Source organism: Amblyomma americanum, chromosome 1 (genome assembly GCF_052857255.1).
Source record: "Amblyomma americanum isolate KBUSLIRL-KWMA chromosome 1, ASM5285725v1, whole genome shotgun sequence".
NCBI lineage: Eukaryota > Metazoa > Arthropoda > Arachnida > Ixodida > Ixodidae > Amblyomma > Amblyomma americanum.
In genome coordinates this window covers 161,504,007-161,516,097 of record NC_135497.1, presented here as the reverse complement: position 1 = coordinate 161,516,097, position 12,091 = coordinate 161,504,007, and the positions used below count along the sequence as shown (strand labels likewise).

General features: G+C 48.5%; 1 protein-coding gene across 1 annotated transcript; it reads right to left on the bottom strand.

Moving 5' to 3' along the window:
* Positions 1-2,966: 2,966 nt before the first annotated feature.
* LOC144114553 (uncharacterized) lies at positions 2,967-7,510 on the bottom strand. The gene is made up of 4 exons (XM_077648375.1): positions 6,710-7,510; positions 6,455-6,602; positions 6,198-6,386; positions 2,967-2,980 (listed from the first exon to the last, which is right to left on the bottom strand). The coding sequence occupies exons 1-4, from the start codon at positions 7,481-7,483 to the stop codon at positions 2,967-2,969; spliced, it is 1,125 nt and encodes a 374-aa protein (XP_077504501.1). The 5' UTR covers positions 7,484-7,510.
* Positions 7,511-12,091: the final 4,581 nt, after the last annotated feature.

Here is a 12,091-nt window from a genome sequence, read left to right as displayed (position 1 = left end):
CAAGTTCTACCCTAGAGTCGACAACGCATGCAGCTTGGTCCGGCGTTCTATATCGGCACTCATCCACAGTGTGTCCTCTCCTCTTGCATCCTTGACACACAACCTGTGTCTTTTGGGCATACTGGTCCGACAGTCACTGCACGTGTCCCGCCTTGCCACAGAGGAAACACCTTACTGGCGCCTTGGATGCACCGCCATATGCTCTTGGTTTTGTCGCATCGGTCTCTAGGTCCTTTTGTGTTTCCTCCTTTGCCTTGCTCATATTTCTCAGCCCTTGAGCCTCGAGGAATTGGTCTGCAGTGTCGGCGAACTCTTCCAATGAACACAACTTTCTTTCTTTCAGGAATAGCGGTATAGCTTTGAACTGCAACATGATAAAAATTGCTCTGTGACCAGCTTGTCACGCACCCCTTCAAAGCTCTTTTCGTGTTTGACATATCAAGCCACCTATAGAAATAGTTGGTCAGCCTGCAGGAAAACTGCTTAGCGGTTTCAGTATCCTCAGGTTTCGCGGTGCGAAATCTCTCACGAAAACCCTCCTCATAAGCCTGAATCTTTGGAGGAGTGCCTTCTTGACTCTCTCGTAGTCTATAGTATCAGCAGCAGGCATCCTCCGAAACACACTCAGTGCCACCCCGACTAAACACATTTATTTCAAATTTATTTGAATTGCACTCATGGCCCAGTGGGCATTATTGAGGGGAGTGGAACAAGAAACACAGATAACAGGAAATTAAAATACGTTCATGGGTTACAGCATATATACTGCACTGCACTGAGTTGTACATATTTCAGGAATTGTGCACATCCATGGAAAGCTGCAGAAAAAAAAAACGAAGAAAGAAAACAAGAACTAACTAATCACAAAGCTACAAATCAACAAAACAGAGTTCATGTGGGACTGCGAACCGAAGGGCACACATATCATGAACAAGAAATGCAGGCGCTTAACTATTTCTTGAAATTCTCGAGACCGTTGGTGAGTGCCACATCTGCTGGCAAGTAATTCCACTCGGATGATGTAGTTGGGATGAAAGAATTTAAGCGAGCGGTAGTGTGACAAGGTGGAACGCCCACTTTGCGTGAATGGTCAATGCACGATGAAACATAGGTGGGCGGAAGGAGCAAAGCGTTTTTCAAAAGAGGATTCAGATTGTAGATCTTAAAAAAGAGACAGAGTCGTGAAATGTTTCATTGTTTTTCAGTGTTTTTCATTAGTGTGACAATTGATGTGCGGTCATAGTTGTGGAGGATAAAACGAGCGGCACGGTTCTGAACAGCTTCCAAAACAGATATAAGGGACTTAGCTTGAGGGTCTCATATCGACGCGGCGTATTCAAGCTTTGAACGGACCAGTGTTTTATAAAGAAGGAGTTTGACTGAAATGGGTGCACTCGAAAAGTTTCTTTTTATGTAACCAAGCATACGGTTAGCGTTTCCAGTAATATATGCAATATGCTGGTTCCAGGATAAAGTTGATGTCAGATGTACACCGAGGTATTTATACGAGGTAACCGGGGCTAACGAAGCATTGTTGATGCTGTAAGAGGCTGGTGGCGAGACGCCTTTACGTGAGAAGCGCATGGATTAGCATTTTGATGCGTTTAAAGTCTTTTTCCATTTAGTACAAAGCTGCACAAGCTGCACTAAAGGTCTCGTTAAGGATGTCAGCGACGTTAGCGCTTGAAATAGGGTTTGACTGAGGGTCAACGAGGGATATAAGTGACTGGTCTCGTTTATTGACCCTACTCCAAAATTTCTTTGGATTGCTCGTTAGAAGCGTTGGCAACGTCACATTAAAGTAGTAGTGCTTCGATTCCTCCAAAGACTTCTTGTAACTGTTAACAGTTTTTTGGAGCGCTGACCAGTGCTCACGCTTTCCAGAAGACTTAGCCTTGCGGAAAAGCCTCCTTTTTTTGTTTGCCAGACGTTTAAATGAGCGGTTGTACCATAGATAGTTTCAGTTAGTTAAAAGCTTTTTTCGAGAAATATACAAGTCAATCAACTTGCAAAGCTTATTTCTGAAAAGCTGCCAGTTGGTATTTACGGATCTTTCGTTGAATTTTGCCAGAAATTGGTCGAGGAAGACTTCAAGTGCTTTATTGAATGCTGTGTAATTTCCTTTAGCATAATCATATATTACTTTTATATTGTTATGTGACGTTCGAGCAGGGAAGTTCAACATGACATGTAATAAAGAACGATCGCTTATACCTGGTAGATAGGTAATATTGCAAACAGTATCAGGGGCTGTTGTTAGCAACAAGTCTAATACACTAGATGTTAAAGATGTGACCCTCGTAGGCTGCGTTATTACCGGAGTTAAACAAAAGTCGGAACAAAGATTTACAAAATTAGAGGATTCTGACGAAGAGTTGATAGTGGTATACGAAACGCTAGGCCAGGTAATATTAGGAAAATTAAGATCACCAAATAGAAAAACAGGAAGATTTGGAAATCTGGCACACACAGCGATTAGCGCGTCATTTAGGTTGCTGCAAAAACCAATCCCAGTAGAGGGCGAATGGTAGCATGGTCACAATACAAGTTTTTGATATTAAGTCGTGATCTGCACACATAAAAACTCTAGTGTCGTAAGAATATCAATGTGAAGGCTATCTCAATGCAGGTTATGCTCAATGCCGTGGCCAATACACTACACTCCCAGCCTTGCCCCAAAGCTATCCTCTCGAATCGTTGCAGGTATGCGTCCAGATCAACTCTTAGCTTTGTCATCAAAAGGAGCCATCAGCTTTCTTGGGCAACCTCTGACCGGTCTAGGAGATTCTGTACCTGCTAAGGAACGCTGATCATTGTCCGTGATCTCCTCATATCCTCCCGCGACATGCGCATGATATGGCCCCTTTAATTGAGAATACCTATGTAATCTGCGATTTACTGATGACATTGCCTTGCTAAGTCGCTCAGGAGATGAACTGCAAAGCATTATCAATTAGTTAGGCAAATCAGAACGGTGGATCTAAAAATTAACATGCAGAAAACCAAAGTAATGTTCAATACTTCAATAGTCTAGCAATGTTCAATAGTCTAGCAAGAGAACACCAGTTCACAATTGGTAGCGAGCTACTGGAAGTGGTAAGGGAATAGATCTGCTTAGGGCAGGTAAAGTGACAGCTATACTCCGTTTCAAACACCATGTGCAACGCTGTCAGAGCTAGCGCTCTTGTTTACGCTGCCTACATCCACGACCAAAAAGTAGTCGTTATTTGTGGTGAGCTAAACACAGTAAATACTTTGCCTGTAGGCTTACCACATGACACAATTATTGTGATCTTGATTAAATGCACTGTTATTGCTGTTAAAACGCGTTCGCTTTCTCGTGCCATAGGCCACTCGGGCACAGAACAAGCGCGGAGTAAAACGCCTTTCTTTTGAAGCGAAAAGCTTCACTACGATAGTCAACACCGCGCTTCGCGCGAGCCGGCGTATGTCGGAGCACGAGTGACGTCACGCATGGCGCAGGTCGCCGCCGCCGACTCCGTCGCCTTTTCTCTCTCTCTCCCTAGTCGCACCGAGCCACAGGTGTTTCGCCACTGCGCAGTGCCGCGCCTTTCCTCAAAATGCAACTTTCAGTTTTCTCTACCCCTCCCTCCTCTATTCCTTCCTTTACGGCACGGTTCGGGTGAGCCGACGGCGTTCATAGAATTCATTTGCATTGACAACTTTGCAAAGGCTGTTCATTTTCACGAAAGGAAAGGCGCACAACCGGCTTCATGGTCAATGGAGACCTCAATCTCGCTTTCATGTATATGGCGTCAAATGCCTGCTTTGATTGCTTTCCGCACACTGGATAGGCAGCGCGCCCTCCCTGCCACCCTGGAAGGTCGCGTGCAGTTAATGGTTGATCGCGAGAGATTAATCACCAAATGAACGCTGCTGCCTAGGTGCCGCATGTCAGCCACAACGCTGTCAGCGCTAATTTGTTCATTCCACATCTCTCTCTCACACCACGAATCAAAGCACGAATGAGGCGTCCACATATCCAGGGAGCCAGTTATGCGCTCTTTCTTTGCTCAAAGCCATCGCCGTCTAGAACATTGTCAACGCCAACGAACACAGTGAACGCCAATATCTTTCGCTTTGTATATCCTGGATTAGCTCAGGTAATCTAGATTTTTATTTTCTCGTCCGGACTACTTCCGTACCTTTCACAGCGTTGCACCTGATGTATGAAACGGAGTATAATCCGGATCATACTATAGAAGGATAAGAATAGGGTGGAGGGCATATGGCAGGTTCTCTCAGATCACGAATGGCAGTTTACCATTATTCCTCAAGAGGAAAGTGTGAAAATTGAAAATTGGTTTTTGGGGAAAGGAAATGGCGCAGTATGTGTCTCACATCGGCGGACACCTGAACCGCGCCGTAACGGAAGGGATAAAGGCGCGAGTTAAAAAAGAAAGAGACGCAGTAGTGGAGGGCTCAGGAATGAATTCGACCACCTGGGGGATCCTGGAACTTTCCTGTCCATCTGCTTGGTCTGCTGTCGCGCACGGCACATCACTCACGTGACCTTTTCGTCCGCGCTCCGGTCTAGTAGACCGTGGTTACCGCTCCAAACGAGATGCTCAGACAAGACACCCCACCGAGGTACGGCCTCTTGGTGGGTACACGAATAATGGCAAGGTTTCACCGCAAGATTTTAGGCGATTTTCAGTGACAAATTAAAATTATAGATCTTTTCTTTCCTCCGATATCGCACACTTCTCCATTCTTACAATATGGCATGTTCTTTTCGAATATGAACTCATGACACGTGTTTCGGAGAGTTAAGAACGTCGAGGCAGGGTATACAAGGCACGGCTTTCCTTCTCAGAAGCTGCTGTTTCTCTGAAAAGGGTACTGGAGTCTAAAGTCTCTAACTCCGTAGCTCCTGCAATGCGCGACTAAGTCCTCGCACAACAGCAAACCCGAAAGGGTTCACGCAAATGCCAGGGAGGAGTACCCAGAACGCAAAGAAATAAGTTTTATTTTGAACATAACGACGCTTGGCAGCTTGCTCGTGGAAACCAAGGTCCGCCTGCACGGGCCACAGCACCTGCACACCTGCCACCCCCAACAAGGGACACCCACGCATCCCACACTGCTGCTACGTGTGTAGTGCGTTTGCGCGCAATGTGCCCTACGGCCAAATCCACCAGTCATTGACACGAAGCGCAAGCCTGGCGATCGAACCGAACTAATGACTAGTGAAGCTGGCTGCTCTAGTGGCACTAGACTGACAGCCGCTATTCCCTGTGTAGTGAAGTGTACAGAGACGAGCAATGAAACTATTCGTGTTGGGAATCTTGCAGCCATGCGCTCTCTCTCTCTCTCACACACACACACATACGCGCACACAAGCATCCATTCACATTTGTTTGCCCCGTGTCAAAATCGTGTAAGAACACTAGAAACCCCACCAATTCCCCATTTATTTCATGTTGTACATGGCAAATACAGAGCAATACAAGCACATTTAGAACACACAATTAAGATTAAAACCCGAAGACCCTAGCAGTTAACCTACAAAAATTAAAAAAAGCTTTGAACGTCAAAGGGCACTAAGCGAAATTTGCAATCGAAGAGGAGTCTTCACTGATGCTTGAACCAATCGCACGATGCAAAAATTGCGCGCGACGCGAAAACCGAACGAGTGAAGACCGCAGGCTAGAAGTGACGTGGCCAGGCACCCTCAGAAAACCAGGACGCGAACGCACATTGTTCAGGGCGGCTCCAGGATCCAGAAAACCGAAAGCGCATCGGGACTAAGCGCCGATGATTGAACGACACATGACACCCGACAAATGACTGGACGTCTTCTGGGAAGCCTCCATGCGGGAAGCAGCAGGCGAAAATAACTTTACTGCTGTGTAATTTGTACAGAGTATGGCGATACAGAAAAATGCAAAACATTGAGTCTAACAGCTCCCTAGCAGAGTTACAAAATAAACGGTGGTCTCGGAACAAAATGAGAACAAAGCGTTTCAGAGTGAAATTACAGCCCAAAGACAGGGTAGCTTAACCAGAGACCGGGTTTCAGTGGGGCCCGATGCAATCGTGGCATGTGCACAGCCCCCGGCGTTGCAAGCAAAGCTGAACCCCGAATCCCCACAGAGGCTAGGATAACCGTGGGGCAAACGTGACGCAGAAAGAAAGGTGGAGGTGGCTTGGGTGGTCAGGGACGGGATACGTACCATGAGATGGTGTCGACTGCTGATAACCGGACGGGCCGGCGATAGCAGGAACGCCAGACACGTCCGTGGCCGCCATGGAGGTGGACGCGCCGTCGCCGGATGACGCGGCGGCAGGGGAGGCGGCAGCCACAGGTGCTATGGTCTTGTCATCGTATGGTGTTAAACTAGTTGGCGACGGCTCGATGTCTACTGCAAATGACAAGTTACGAGGCGGTGTCAGTAACAGGGCCGAGAAACTTAAGCAAAACTTTGTTTACCTAGACTCGTGATAGGAATGTCTGAAGGCAATGAAGGTTGAGCAGGAACAAGTGCAGAGTTGCCGGATGTGGACCCTGTGTGATGAGACTGCTGTGACTCGTCCCCTAGTGCTTGTGACGACGAGGCAACGTCCGGGAACACTGGAACCTGAGAAGAAATAAAAAAAGGCGTATCGTAAGAACTAAGAGCATGTTTGGCAAACGTTACGGGCACAGACTCTTAAACGGGGAGCACAGCGGCAAGAGGTCACCTACGCTCTCGGTCGTCGCAGATTCTTCCATAACGTCCAAAGGCTCCACATCGAAGTCTGCATCGTCGCCCTCCCCCACGTCGTCACCAATCGAGTCCTGAGTATGCTGAGAGATGCTGGCCTGAACACTTGAACCGTGACGAGCGCCTGAAGGCACGGCAGTAGACGACGCCACATTGGAAGCCCGACTCGCAGGAGACGCGGTGTGAGGGTCGGTCATGTGATCACTAGACATACTACCGTCGTCAATAATTTCGGGACTATCGGGCACCTTGATACGCGTCGCCGGCGGAGCGTCTTCAGAGTCGCTCTTGTTGGAGTCGCTAGGTGAGCGCCGCCGAGGCCGGCGGCTTCTCTTTCGTTTACTGAGCGGCGGAGCTTCGGCACGCGGCGAACCCACGGGTCCAGTGTCCGCAGCACCGTCCACACTGGTCACGAGACCCCTGACCTTCAGAGTCTCGGCAGTCTTGAGGAGCGCCATGAGATCTTCCTGCGACACGACTACCTCACCGCGGTACATGAACTCGACTATCGCCCTCAAGTCCACGTAGCGCACGTCCTTCAGTATCACAATAGGGTGCTTGCAGGGATTCTCGGCAAAAAGCGCTTGAAAAAAGGGGCTGCAGGCAGAGAGGACCATCTTATGCGCCTTCAGCGAGAGACCTTCGCACGCCAGCGTAACGTCCACCAGCGCTTCGTTTGACAGCATTTGATAGAACACGGCCAGCATGTTCGACTGGTGGTTGTTCCACTTCAGGCAGAACTGTTGGGATCCCATCTTCGTCCGAAGTGGTTGCGTGGCTGCAAAGGAAAAAAATTGCTACACCCACCCGTAGAACAGCCATGCGGCACTCAAATCTGCCACGACGCGGAGCAAGCTGTAAAACTGGCTGAAAGCACATAATCCACAAATTCACGTCAAAATTGCAAAGGAAGCCCACCCAAACGTCAGTGTGGGCGTCAAAAATTACAAACCCAATCGTAAAAAAAAATGGGCCTAATACTTTCGTCGCAAGTCCGTGCGGCCTGGGGATAATTAAGAATGGCGAACGCCAGGTTGAAAAGACGCCACGCCTGTCTTCCGTCATTAAGCTGGCCTCCCTCATGCAAATGTGCACTCTAATGGCCATATTGGCTTCCGCAGAAAATATTTCCACCGGGCAAGTTAACGTACAAAATTTTACTTAGCCGCAAAACTCGCGCCTAAAGACCCGAAACAATGAACCCCACCATTCTAGATATTGCCCAGAATCTTGTAACTGGCCTATCAAACGCGAACTCCGCAATCCAGACGCGGCGAAGGGCACGGAACTGATTAAAAATATGGGATGTTGCAAATTAAGGAGTCCAACGCGACTAGGCCAAATTTCTTTGAATATTACAAAACGGCCGCTCAGGAAAGCTGAAAACTCGGCATTTACCGCACGGAACAGTTGCGGCGAGGAGCGTCCGTCAACGGTCGGCACGAACGCAGTTGTCGGGAAAGTGTCGTAAAAATAAAAAAATATACCTCATTGAGACGAGAACGGTATTCCACTTCGCGGGATTGTTAAAAATACTTCGGAACGGCAGTCTAGCTTCAAAAAAAAAACCATGACGTAGAACTATCAACGGTCTTCCCGAGGAACAAAGCGCATGACTGAAAAAGAATCCTGCAAAAATTCCACAAAAACCCATCAAAAATGGACAAATACTTGATTAAAGCAAGAATGATAATTGTACAAAGGTAAAATTCGTTGAAGCTAGCTACGAACACTTCCCAAGAGGAATTGAACATTTGAGCCTAACATACCTATACAGGACTAGGCGTTCGCGTTGCAGTGGCTCACCGCAGATGCGGCCTCACAGCCCGGCGCCTTCGGGTCTACTCATGACGCAAGGGCTGCCCGCCGGCGGCTAGTAAGCAAACACCAGTGGCGCCAGTAAGCGCATCGGCCAATAAGCGCCCTCGACGTGCAGCCCTCTAATGGCGGAAACCTCAATAAACACTAAAAAAAGGCGACCAAACGCGACGTCAGCGAACAACAATCTTGACGGTGACACTTTGTGTAGTTACAATGAATTTGCGCTCTTATTATAGATCATTAAATAGAGTAATTATAGCCGCAAAAGTCGCGCCTAAAAAGCTGAAACAATGAACCCCACCATTCTAGATATTCCCAAAATTTTGTAACAGGACTATACGGCGCGGTTCAGGTGTCCAACGATATATGAGACAGATACTGCGCCATTTCCTTTCCCCAAAAAACCAATTATCAAACGCGAACTCCGCAAGCCAGACGCGGCGAAGGGCACCGAACTGATTAAAATATGGAATGCTGCAAATGAACGAGTCGAACGCGACTAGGCCAAATTTCTTTGAATATTCCAAAACGGTCACCCGAGCCTCCAAGAAAAAAAAAACGAATATCCGTAAGCAGAATTTTTGAACTGTCAGAAGAGCGCTAACAATTATGTGCAGAAAACGCGTATACATGCTATTAATGGCAGAAAGCTGAAATAAATCAGGAATGCAATTTTAATAGCCTGGCACTCACTAAAACGGAACCGCAAAGCTCCCGCCCGCGCAAATACGGTCGAATATGGCCGACGCTTCTCCCCAGAACTAAGGCTCTACAGCGAGGCCTAGCAACGGGCGAAGCACGGCGTCTCGCCGCCATTAGACAGAGCTTCACCAACTACACCTCAAATATTTTAGAATGTCCCTCAAAGTTGGTATGGAACCTGAAAACGCTGCACTTACCCCCGAAGGACGCCAGGAACGCGAAAAAACTCGGCATGTACCCCACGGTACGGTCACGGCGAGGAGCGTCATTCAACGCCCCGCACGAACGCAATTGTCAGGAAAGTGTCGTAGAACTAAAAAAATACCTCACTGATACGAGAACGGTAGTCCACTACGCGGAATTTTCTGAAAATACTTCGGAACGGCAGTCTAGCTTCAAAAAACCAAGGCGTAAAACTATCAACGGTCTTCCCGAGGACGAAAGCGCCCAACTGAAAAAAAGTCCCGCTAAAATGCCAAAAACCCATCTAAATGAACAATAGTTGACTAAAGCAGGAATGATAGTTATACTAAGGCAACATTTGTGAAAATTAGCTATGAACGCGTCCCAAAAGGAATCGAACATTTAAGCCTTACATACCTATACAAGACTAGGCGTACGCGTTGCAGCGGCTCAGCGCAGATGCGGCCTCACAGCACGGCGTCTTCGAGTCTACTGACGGGCAGCCGGCGGAAAGCGAGCAAGCGCCAGTGGCGCCAGTAAGCGCCTCGGCCAATCAGCGTCCTCGACGTGGTGCCCTCTAATGACGGAAACCTTAATCAACACTAAAAAATTGGAGGATAATATTTCGTTTTTGAGGAAAGGAAATGGCGCAGTATCTGTCTCACATATCGTTGGACGCCTGAACCGCGCCGTAGAGGAAGGGAAAAAGGAGGGAGTTCAGAAAGAAAGGAAGAAAGAGGGGCCGTAGTGGAGAGCTCCGGAATAATTTCGACCACCTGGGGATCTTTAACGTGCATTGACATCGCACAGCACACGGGCGCCTTCGCGTTTTGCCTCCATAAGAACGCAGCCGCCGCGGTCGGGTCCGAACCCGGGAACTCCGGATCAGTAGCCGAGCGCCCTAACCACTTAAGCTTCGTCTTTAAGAGAGACGCGAGAGCGTGTCGCAGCGTTGCCGAGGGGTACACGGAGCGCCATCGCCCGTTGGGCGCGACGCGTGACACATACCTCGGCGGACACCCGAGCCAGGCCGTGAGGAAAGGAAAATGAAATGAATTGCTTTTAAGGAAATGAAATGACGCTTGCCTCACATTTCTCGCTGCACACCCGGCTAGCGCCGTAAGGGAAAGAAAAATCGATCAATCAATCAATCCTTAACGCTGTCGCGTTAACATCCCTTCCCTTACGGCGCGGTTCAGGGGCCCACCGAGATGCGCTATTTTTCGCTCACTGCCAAAGACTCCCGACGCCGACGACACCGGCTTTTCTGCGACACGAGCTGCTTAACGCGGTCGCGTTAAAATCTGGATGACGCTTAAGCTTCGTCTTTAAGAGTGAGACGCGACAGCGTGTTGCAACGCTGCCAAGGAGCCCACGGAATATCAACGCCCGTTCGGCGCGACGCGTGGCCCGTTGGAAAATTTAAGGAAGCGACGCCTGTCTCACGTATCTCGGTGGACACCCGAACCGGGCCTTTAGAGAAGAAAATTGAATTGAAAATTGGTTTAAAGGAAATGACGCCCTGTCTCTAAATTCTATTCCCTTACGGCGGGTTCAGGTGTGCACCGAGATGTGCCATTTTTAGCTCACGGCTAAAGACGCCGACGACACCGGCTTTTCGGCGACACGAGTTCCTTAGCGCTGTCGCGTTAATACGCTAGTCCCTTTAACGGGTACAGACATCGATGTTCCATTAAAGCTGCACTTATGTCCCCGCATCCAGTGTCCTAGTACCAAGCGTCCATTACCAGTGAGCCTGCGTTCATGCCAACACTGCTTCGTTTACCAGATATTGCACGTGGTGACATCGTCTCATTTGCTCTTGGTTTGTGAATAGCGGTATACTGACCAATATCAACGAGCAGTGCCAGAAAGACACCAAGGCTGACAATGCAAAACATGCTCTTTATTTCTGAAAAAATGATAGAGCAAGTCTTGACATACTGCAAGGGGAGTAGTCACTCTAGACGCAACGTTGACACAGCTAGTGCAATTCACCAGGATTTTGTAGCCCTCCATTCACCGATGGTCAGACGTGAAGGCATGCTGGTGTCCTGCTCCATCTAGACGGCGGCCAAGTCCTGATACAGCTCATGTTGTCGCGTGGTCCATGACGGGTATCAGGGACCTGATCACGTCGCATACCCTGAGAGCTATCCCAAAGGTCATGCCCATGGTATTTATCAGGTAGTCCTCAGTAAGCAGACGCAAAGCTCTCCTGTCGGTTACCTGGGCACTGAATTCTTCGACACTGTGTGTGCATCTTGGAATTGTCGCGATGTAGGCAATAGCACTCGCAACCGTCCAACCACGCGGGTTCTCGGCAGCCAGCAACGCTAGATGCTCCAGCAGGTTTTGCACTTGCTCCCAATTCAGTTCCTCGTGGTTAACCATGTCCGCCTCTGGATTAGGCTCAGCACGGTCGATCCTGGCAGCTGACGGCGTAAGGTTCCTCACGCCAGAGTCCTCCTGCATAGAGTAAATATGCTGACTGTAGAGCAAGAGCTCCACATTCTTGCAACAGCAGTGGCAGCAATTATGGCAAAGCATCAGTAGCCAAATTATAGTGCCTATACAAGGCACAACGGCCAAATATTAAAATGCAGACTAAATACTGTGCGTACTTAATACAGTTAATTCTGCTAATAATAGCGCGC

Excerpts from the sequence above, each read along its gene's own strand:
- LOC144114553 (XM_077648375.1), bottom strand. The coding sequence starts at position 7,483 with ATGGGATCCCAACAGTTCTGCCTGAAGTGGAACAACCACCAGTCGAAC. Across the intron at positions 6,603-6,709 it reads AATCTGCGACGACCGAGAGC|GTTCCAGTGTTCCCGGACGT; the intron begins GTAGGTGACCTC and ends ATTTCTTCTCAG. Across the intron at positions 6,387-6,454 it reads CATTCCTATCACGAGTCTAG|TAGACATCGAGCCGTCGCCA; the intron begins GTAAACAAAGTT and ends TGTCATTTGCAG.